Source organism: Takifugu rubripes, chromosome 8 (genome assembly GCF_901000725.2).
Source record: "Takifugu rubripes chromosome 8, fTakRub1.2, whole genome shotgun sequence".
NCBI lineage: Eukaryota > Metazoa > Chordata > Actinopteri > Tetraodontiformes > Tetraodontidae > Takifugu > Takifugu rubripes.
Window position 1 is genome coordinate 12,514,669 of NC_042292.1, and position 10,279 is coordinate 12,524,947.

General features: G+C 42.8%; 1 protein-coding gene and 1 long non-coding RNA gene across 2 annotated transcripts; one reads left to right on the top strand and one right to left on the bottom strand.

The window, feature by feature from the left end:
* Positions 1-87: 87 nt before the first annotated feature.
* LOC105418677 (uncharacterized) lies at positions 88-4,052 on the top strand. The gene is made up of 3 exons (XR_965774.2): positions 88-423; positions 741-1,082; positions 1,638-4,052. It is a non-coding gene; the product is annotated as an uncharacterized lncRNA (long non-coding RNA).
* Positions 4,053-4,550: 498 nt separating this feature from the next.
* cldn7a (claudin 7a) lies at positions 4,551-8,482 on the bottom strand. Its single transcript, XM_003977539.3, has 4 exons — positions 8,084-8,482; positions 6,151-6,315; positions 5,483-5,567; positions 4,551-4,818 (listed from the first exon to the last, which is right to left on the bottom strand). The coding sequence occupies exons 1-4, from the start codon at positions 8,304-8,306 to the stop codon at positions 4,650-4,652; spliced, it is 642 nt and encodes a 213-aa protein (XP_003977588.1). The 5' UTR covers positions 8,307-8,482; the 3' UTR covers positions 4,551-4,649.
* Positions 8,483-10,279: the final 1,797 nt, after the last annotated feature.

Genomic DNA, 10,279 nt, shown 5'->3' on the forward strand with positions numbered 1-10,279 from the left:
TTGTTTCAATCACACTGTCTTATTGTGACGCATTAAAGTGTTTAACCGTGTCTGTCATTGGCTGGCGCCTGAGTCACTCTCGGCACCAAACGTGCGCAATTACGAACGACGCGCTTGGTAATGATTTGGCAGCGGTCATTAATCCGAAGTGTCAGCACTGTCCCTTCCATCAGCCACTCAGCCACTCAGGCAGGTGCTGACGTCCACATTCAGCTGTGAGTCGAGGGACAATGCGAGGAAATCCCCAAGGCCGAGGAAACGAAGCGAGGCCCCTTTAAAACGACGCTCCCTCTGCGCTGTGCCAAGAGCGAGAGAGAGAGAGAGAAGGAGAGAGAGAGAAAGAGGTCTGATAAACAACAACAGCGTTCTCGGAAGCTGTTTTCACCGGATTCATCTCTTTGCCGTGGAAGAGGAATAGGTGAGGTAATGTCTGTCTCTTTTTTTTGGGGGGGGGGAAACACAACAAAACCCAAAAGAATTTCCGACAAAGCCGTCGGCGGATTTAGATTGTCGCCACAGCCGGATAGGCACGTTGTTTCAATGAGCGGATCGGAAGACTTGTCACATTGTGAGATATTTTAACAACGAAGGCATCTTAACACCTGTTTTTTTTTTATAACAACGCATCGCTTGTTTCTATGCCGACACTTGAGAAGTGTGAGCGAGCACTTGCTCGGAAACCGTCCGATCTCTGACGCGAGTGCGCTATTTTTGACAAACGTGTTTTACTTCATTTACAGGCTACGTGGACTTTCCCTCTGCTCCCCGCTGAATTGTCTTTGTCGCCTGTTGTTCATACATTCATTGCTGAATTGCGGAAGTGAGAAAGCTCCACGCACGACACGACGCCAGGACTCCGGGGACGTCTAGTGGTCAGTCGTAGGAATTGCACACGCCGGAGATGTACGGAGCTTCAGGCATCCCGGAGCTCATCCCGCCCGGTGGACCGCCGCGGCAGCCCGGTCCGACGGGTCAGTATAACCCGGGACACCCCCAGGTGAATGGTCACGGCGGGGAGGCCAACCCCCAGAGGCTCGGACAAAGGGCGCCCAAGCTTGGACAGATTGGAAGATCCAAGAAAGGTGGGTCTTCGAAGACGATTCTTTTTTTAATAATCGCAAGGTTATTCATGGGAAAACATAAACGTGGACAGGTGGTCAGAATTGGTGTTGCTAAGAAACCAGTGCACACACATTTTAGGAAGCACAGTACAGTTTAAAGCTACGTTTTCTTTAGGTCTCAATCAAACTTAAACCATATTTATTTATTTATTTATCACATTTCCAACAACCAAAGTGTTGTTCAAGAATAAAAAACAAGAGACGAAAGCACCAAACCTAAAATATAAGTGAAATGCAGAGGAAGGAAGAGGTTAAAAACACGTATAAAGATAGGATAGTTTAGGGTCAAATTTGTAACTAAGTATTTTTCTTTTTTTTTTTCTCATGTTCAATGTAGGACATGAACAATAGACTATTCCTGTGAAAAGACATCTTATTACGTTGCTTTATCATGTTTCGTGAGAGTCACGTTCACGTGAGATTGGCTTGTCTTAGCATGCTTGCTAAGCAGCATCACGTAACTTTTGATGTTGTGCCCGATCGGATATGTTTTGACATTTTGCATTCCCTCCTCAGTGGACTTGGAAGACGAAGTCCTGGACGACATCATGAATAACAACGGGCAGTGTCCCGTGTCCTTGTCGCCCATCTCCTAAACATCACCCAGAAGTGCCAAAAAAATAAAAATAAATAACCTAACAAGAATTATCAAAACTGCCCGCGCTATTGGACCTCGTCAAGCATCCTCCCGAAGCTTCTGGAGCCTCATCAAGGCACAAAAAAGAGTCGCCTAGCGCCGGCTGACGCCTGCCCCCAACTGTACATAGTGTTTATTTAACTTAATCGATGGTCTTGACTGTGAATGAATGGTATTGCATCACCCTCTATACCTCGGCAGGCGGCAGACTTTCAGGACTCCAGGATGAACAAGGGCTACTCTTTCGCGGACGCGCTGGACAGATGTTTAGAGGACCTCGGCCCGTCCGCGGGGCTAACGCACATGGCGCCGAGCGTTGCATTGCTGTTGTGCAGTTTTCTCTACTTTGACACTTGATACGATGTATGATTAGCCAGCAGATGGAAGCTACAGCTAATTATTTGTTGCTCTTAAAAAAAAACACTTGCTGTGTTGTGATGGCTTCATGGTTTTTCTACTATTTTTTTCCCCTTCTTGGTTGTTGCTTCTGTCAGCTTGAGCTGAGATTATTGTTTTCAAATGGTGCACTTTGTGAGAATGCCTCTTCTGTGCAGTGACGCGTTGAATTCTATGCATGGAAGTTGTGTACAAAGAAAACAAGCAAACATCCAAACGCCTGATTTGGTATCCTGTTATGAAGGGCTACCTTGTGTTGGAAAGCAGGCCACCACGATGATCCACAGAACCTGCAGCGTCAACAAGGCCTGTTGTTAGCCTGCGCTGTTGACTCAGCGGTATGTTGTTATTGTTTTTGGGTTTTTTTTACCTCCAGGTTTTGTTTGTTTCAAGGCGAGCGTTGGCCAGAGAACTGTGATTAAAGATGTGTACAGCTCGAAATTGCCAAATACTACTTAAAAATAGAAGACTAGCACACATACTTGTAAAAGCTACATTAAGCTCTGCAGCACTAACCTGCATGTTTCGGTGGTGTCATTATCCTGTGAGATCATGAAAAACATGTCTAAAATAAGCTCTCACTGCTGAGACAATCTTGGAAATGATGTATCTTGGGTTGTTTTTTTTAAGGCGAAAATTGTCGATTCTTTTCCGTAAGTCTCGCGCTGTAGTCAGCTGTGAGCTCGTCAGATTTGCGCCTTTTCTTAAATCAGCGCCACGGGAGACTGACGCGAGCAGGCGTCGTTTGGGTCGCGGTTTAGTATTTGCATGGAGAATGGTGAACTTTTTCTTAATGCATCCCTACAAATCTGGAATCTTTGTAGTTCTTTTGTCTTAAATGAATGGATTTTAACAGCACTGGTTTTCTCTGTTGTTCTGGTGGGTTTGTTCCATTTGTGTAATTAAATATAAATCAGACTTGATGATTGATGTTTTCTGCTTTGTTTCATTTAAATTGTTAACTTTATAAATAATACCAGCATCAGGTATTTATTTTATTTTTTTGTCAAAAAAGCTTCAGTACTGATCAAAAAACACTTTTTAATATAATGAAAACATAATTGATCAGTTGTTTTAGAATCCTTTAATGTTACATTTTAAAATGAATGTAAATGTATCGAAACAAAATGAGCGGTGGCAGTAAAATATCAGCTTTCCAGCAGTGCACCGATGGTCACCAGGACTGGATCTCTGCGTTCTTCACAGGGTTTTACAAACAGACGATCGTTGTAACCTATTTGTCGTTGCAAGTGGGCTCCAGCGACACACAAATCCGCTCTCAGGACGAACAGTCGAGCACTTCTCAAAGTCTTCATTCGTTTTTCCGTCCTTCCAGGATGTTGCTGCTATACCTTGACTCTATGAGTGTTCACTGACGTGATGCGATTGAATGGATATATTGACTTTTACTTTTCAGGAACATTTTCTCAGAGTTGCTTAGAGTATTTTATTGTCAAGAAACCGGATGACTCATAATCACATGTGGCACATTCACTCTTCTCAGGTGATCTTTTCTGCCACTACTGTAACTAGTATCACCAATGGACTCAGCTAATCAGCCAAATCGCTTTATATTAGATTCAAGTTAATGCAAAATGTTATTGGCTACAATTCAAATGATAGAATCTGTGGATGTAATGATCAGAGCTATATCCTTATATCATAAATAAAACATGTATAGTGTCAAATCCATGTATACATCATCACCCTCCCAGTATGGAGCACAAATTTCCAGTTTTCAAGTAATTAAAGCATGGCTTTTTTAAACAATTTAAAAAAATTATATATATATATTTGAGTTATAATTTTGCATTTTAAGTCTTTTTTTTGCTCCAAAAAACCCTATCCTAACAATGCTCACTGTCTATTATAAGTGCTATTAAAGGTGTTAAAGTGTTCTCTCCTTTATTGTGAAACATTTATATGGTACAGAAGATGCTACAAATGTGTGAAACTATAACATCCCAGAATACATCCCTTAAAAATACGCACTGGTAACATGATGCAAAACCTCATCTATTTGACCAAATAAATACAGATGCTGTTAGGGAAGTTAGTTGGGCTGGAGTACTAAAATAATTCAGAAGTGAGCAAAGATTTGCAGGGTTAGTGTTGGATGAAGGTGACTCACCATGTGTCAATTCAGGAAGATAATAACACCAGTTTTATAGCTACCGTCACTTGATAAAAAAAACAAACAAACAAACACTGTTGGCACCCTCAATGTCACTCTGTGGTAATGGAGCCCTGAGATGTAGCCTAGTCTACCACAGGCGTATGCTATGCCTCAGGAGTTCAACCATAAACTCGGGGGTGTTATTTTAACATTAAGTGTTGAGTGGGTGGATTGGGTGCAATGCATCATTTATATAAAAAAAACAACAACAACCCCAAAATCTATCTATAAAAAGAATTAAGCATGACAATAAAGAGGTTACCCAAGGCCAGTTTGCGTGGAAGTAAAAAAAAAAAAAGTCCTGTTTCTGAAAGAGTCCCTATACGTATTCTTTGGTGCTGCTCGGTGCACCAGAGCGGGAGCTAGCCGTGGGCGGGTACTTGGGCAGATGTTTGTTCCTGGGACAGGACGCAGCTAACATTGCTCCGCCCAAGACGTCCAACAGGGAGCCACCCCAGGCGATGAAGATGGCAGAGCCAAACTCAAATCTGTTGAAGGGAAATGAGCATTTTCAAGTTTTCAAAATAGATATCACACCAGTGTTGTTTTCTGAACATAAATAAAATAAAATAAGATCATTTAAAATCAAAGGATGTCACATTTCAGCTTGAAGACTCTCCCACAACAAGACTGCAGATAAATCTTTCTCTCTTAGTTTAGCATGAAGTGACAAAACATGAACAGAAAAAAAATTACAACAGAAAAAATGTTTATTCTTCTGTGTGATATGTGTTCTGTTAGAAAACAAACTCTAATCCTTGAATGTTCTCCAATTTGTACATCTCTGATATTTGGAAGCCCCTAGTGGTGATATTATGGATTGCAGGAAATGCCTATAAAAATTAATAGACTGGATGAAATGTTGTAATTGTAGATTCTAATCTTTCATTGTTGTACCCATAAAGAGCCCTCTTCCCTTTTAAGTAAATCTTTACATTGTAAGTGAATAAAAAATATATCATTATGTATAGTTTATGTATGATGTCATTTTATTTACAATGATACCTGGTTGATCAAATGACCAACTTCTTCTGCAAAGCTTCATAATTTGACACAACTGTCTTTATTTGTAGATTAAGTCTGATTTCTGGCAGTACATTATTATCATTATTATTTTAGAAATATAATCAATAACAGCATTGCATAACCTACTTGGAGTTGACCGGGGTGTAGGGATTATAGAAGGCTCGGATCACATTATGTGCAAACCAGGAGCACGCCACGATGGCACACAGCCCTGGAAGGGAAGAGGCAGAAAACAAAGATCAATCAGTCCATCATTACAGGGTTAGAACCTGAGATGTGCTGTTAAAACCTCTTACAGGCACCAGGCAGCAAAAGTAGGAGCACAATTAGCTTTTAATGTATCTGTTTTCATTTGATGATGTGAGGAGCATTGCTGGCAACAATTCCCACTGACCAATAGTCTGTGGGGGAATGGGGCTGAGAAGATGAGGTTTTCTGGGATCAAGCCCTGGTGTGGACAAAATTTGGGTGGTGTTCTAGTAGAGGGAGTTGCCTGGTCACTGCAGGTGTACTCAAGGTACCCAACCCCCAAATGCTCACAAAGGGCCCTATGATGAGCTTATGACTCACTTAGTACACCCTGGTATACAATGGTACACTGGTTTATCCTGTTGTGCTCTGGTATACTCTGCCTTTGCCCATATGCAACTGTGATAGGCTCCAGTACCTTCTCTTTGACCCCGAAAAGGATAAAGTGGTCAAGAAATTGGAAATAATAATCTTGGAAAATAGATTCAAGTGTATTTTGTTGTTAACACCATAATGTTTAGTGGAGATATGTGGTATATTCTCACCTCCCACAAGTAAGATAATCCCTCCAGTCATGGCAACGCGAGACTTGCGTAGTTTGTCGGTCCCACCGCACGTGGTACATTTCATTCCCATACATGCCACACCCAGCCCCGCAATAGACATGATGATGCCAACAATCATCAAGGCACGCGTGGCCTGTAGTGAACCTGGTGAAAAACACATATGACAGGAGGAAATCATTATTTAATTTTTTGTAAATTTCATTTTTAGTTGTGGAACGTGGGAGCAGTGGTGTAAAGAAAGTTTTCATAGAAGGTTTAGCTCTGGGTACTGATGAAGGACCGCAAGAAAACAAGGAGGATTTATGTGTGTGAGTTAGATTCACACTTGGCCCTTTGAGGCATTTTAATGCTTTTCCTGGAAGGGAAACCATGGCATCCATGCAGGCTCACACTGCATCGATGAGAAAAACACGCACCTTTGTTCAAATGTTCGCCCTCCCCTCTGTTGCTGCGCGAGAGGTGGAGTCCTGCATGTTCCGGCACAGGATCCTCATATGTCATTGACCACCACCCCACCCCTTCCTCACTATAAAACTCATTTATCCTCATCCTCCTCCATCCACCTAGAACCAGTCTGTGCCAGTGCTAGCTGTCCCTGCCCAACCCAAACAAAGAAAGAGCTCCAGGAGGGCAGGGACGGTGAAGAGGAGCAAGAGTCTGGAATGAACTGCTCAGTTCCTATCTGTTAGGCATGTTGTCTCCTTTATAAATTTCTGAAGAGCAAATAAAACCTAATGTTTTTGGAGCTATTTTACATAAAAACCGGAACCAAAAATTTGTATTGGAATGCGTATGCTGCCTGATTTTCATTGGTTACTTTCTTGTGACCTATTGGGATTTATGTTCAATAATGTGCAAAAAAACACAAATGTTCACATTAAACAGACTTGAACAAGATTGTCGACCATTTATCAGCAGACCTAGCCTAGCCTAGCTTAGACTGGCGTGCTTCCAATGATTAGATCCAGAAAGTGAGCTGAACTTTCTTTCAACGTCTAAAAAGTTTACAGTTAGATATTTTTGGCAACCAGTGTTTGTCTGTGTTCAGTAGTGACTGTCGATGCTTCTGAGGATTTTGTCTTTATTATCCAACAGTCTTATATCCTGTTAGCATGCTAAAATATATCACTAGAGAACGAAATGAATACTGTTGAAGATGAACATCACCACAGAAAAGAGTGACCGTAATGATGTTCCTGAAATGCTTTTCGTGCCTGTGCTGCTGCAGTCGAGTTTCCATGGTTACGAAGTTGATGTGTTATTCCAACCTGACCCAGGGAAGCCTGAGTAATGAAAGTCCAGATACATTTTCAACACAGAGATTTCTGAAACTGGCAAATATTAAGTAGGGGTAAAAGAAGGAAATTAGTCTTTGAGGAGTATTTGGATTTGAATTTTCTGGACTCCTTTCATTCAGAGGGGTTTCTTGCCTTAATTACTGTGATAGTTGGGTTTAGCCCTGAGGTGGCAACTTGAGGCATAAGGCATGAAACAACAGCGTGTCCCATTGATTTGGCTGGTCAACAGATCAATGGACCTCAAGCTGTTCCAGGTGATCTCGAGGTGGAGCAGCTGCCCAAAATCAAATTGTCCCGAAAAGCAAATGTTGTGCATGGGAGGTTGATCCCAACCATTTGTTGTACGTCTTGATTCAAGGATCACAAACTATCATCATTAATAGTGCGTTAAGGCTTCCGTGAAATGCACTTAGATTTACCTGGGTCAAAACTATGCCAGTGCAATCAGTTTTTTGTATCCTTTTAATCACGACTTTTTTTAATCACATCACTTTCATTTTACTTTATTGACTCAATTCGATTGATGCACTGTGATGCCTTGTGGGAAATGTCCCAACAGCAGCCTATAACATTCCATAAAGTACCCTGTGTAGGTAGAATGGGATGGTTCTTACTGTCAAGTTGCAGAATGGAGTCATAAATCTTGCACTGGAGCTGCCCGGTACTCTGGAAGGCACAGGACATCCACAACCCTTGATACATGGCCACGGCTGTGATGATGTTGTCGCCGATGTAAGCTGACATCTTCCACTGTGGCAGTATAGTCCCTATGATCAGTGCCACGATGCCAATTAGCGACATGAAAAATCCCAACAGCTGCATTCCGGAGTTTGCCATCGTTCCCTCTCGCACGGAAAGTAACCTTTTCCAGATCGTTTGGGTCCTCTCCTCTGGGAAGATCTATAAGTTGCGTTGGAGGTGAGGGGGAGAATGAGCCGAGCTGGTGCCTGTAATGCTCCTGGCCTCTGGGGCTCCTCTTTCTGTAACAGACATGTGAGATGCGGGTGATGTGACGCGAGGTGGGTGTGTAATTATCACAACCCCTCATGCATGCAGATGTGGGGACAAAGGGGTGGGAGCTGGTGGGACGGGGCTCCTCCGCTCTTCAGCGAAGCAACAGGCTGTTGGCCACTCAGCACTTTTTCCCCAAATTGAATAAAGCAGCTGCAGGGAACGTCCAGAGCTGAACTGAAAGGGGAACACTTTAGATTAGGGAACACACGTTCACCATTAGCTACAGTGCAGAATAAGGTCAAAATAAATGCTTAGTAATAATACGCAATAATACGCTGCTAATATCTATCTTTTCGGGACAATGTAACACATTGTATTGTATGATTTTTAATGCAATATAAACAATGGAAAATGGTTCCAATAATATTCTGTACCAATGGTCTGAAATGATGATTGATGATGACCTTTTCTTATTTAGTTTTGTGCTTCTCTCTTTCTCTTCTGACCATAACGTCCAGTCCCCTTAGTTCTAGTTTCATGTCTTCAGGACAACAAACCACTTCAACTACATAAGTCTCTGCTATTTACATGTGTGTTGAATGTTGAATGTTTCTGTGTGTCCCACCATTCCCCCTTCTCTTCAGCTTTTGGTAGGCCAGCCTCACCAGGAAGATCTGGTCCCACTCAAGGGTTCTTCCTGTTAAAAGGAGTTTAGCTTTACCATTGCTGGTTCTTTAGTGGTTCCTGTAAAGCTCCTGGAGACCATCTCGATTGTCTATATAAATAAAGATAGTAAACAATTCAGAAACATCCTTTTGATTCTCGTACCTACTGTACAGCATCTCACATGGCTGAGTAAACTATTCTCTCATTTTCCCCTACAGCCTCCCCCACTCCTTTCAGCATAATTCCTTGCCTCCTCAACTGTATCCATGTATTCAAGTCCCAACTGTTGAAACCAACAAATGCCTCATTGTTGCCAGGGAGGAGTGACCCCATAGATCAAGGAGTCTGTCTCGCTTTGATACAGAGGCTGAGGAGGAGGTAGCTGGTTTGAAGAGACTGGTTGGGAAGGAAAGATGAAGTGAGTGCTAGGAGTTTAAAAAAAAGAAGGTAGGAAAGGTGAATGCTTTGTGAGATGGAGGGGAGGGCGAGGGAGATCAAGGGGTCAGTCTCGAGACAACTGGTGCTGTTACCACAGGCAACCTGATTTATCTGATGTCCTCTCGGCTGCATTTCCACCCACATCCTAGATTGCGGAGAACACAAAATAGAACATTGCACTTTCCCCTCCGTGTTCACTCTAGTTGTTCTCTTTTCTTCTTCTTTATTTTAATATAAAGCGCAAACACACACTTGTCTCACCGGCATAACTGTAGCTGGGAAAAAAACAGCTAAATCTGGCCAAAAAGGAGGGGGGCGGCTCTCCCTCCCAGCCGGAGGCCTCCAGTGAGTGTGAAACGCACATCTCTAAAGGTCCGTAAAGTGCCCTTGGAAGTCACCGAGGCATTAGCAATAAAACACACTGGGGCCACAACTTTTTTTCCCCCTCAAAGGCTCTGAGAGCACAAATGAGGGGGGATGGCGCCCATCTCTGCATGCCCTCCTTCTTTATCACCTCCAGGCTCGTTGTGCGACAACACTTGGCTATTGTGAATCAGGAGCAGCGGGAGGACCCACACACCGTGTTCTCAGTCTTCTCGTTTCTCTCTTAAGAGCTTAACAAGTACGTCACACAGGGGAGAAACATATTTGGACAGTTAGGACACACTGGTGACATTCATGGGCTTTATGCTGCAAGTCAGCAAGTGTAACTGTGGAACCCGTCTACCAGACGACAACGGTGCCATATTATG

Coding starts and splice junctions, on each gene's coding strand:
- cldn7a (XM_003977539.3), bottom strand. CDS start 8,306: ATGGCAAACTCCGGAATGCAGCTGTTGGGATTTTTCATGTCGCTAATT. Junction 6,316..8,083: donor CTCCATTCTGCAACTTGACA/GTAAGAACCATC, acceptor GTTTTTCACCAG/GTTCACTACAGGCCACGCGT. Junction 4,819..5,482: donor TACACCCCGGTCAACTCCAA/GTAGGTTATGCA, acceptor TCCCTTCAACAG/ATTTGAGTTTGGCTCTGCCA.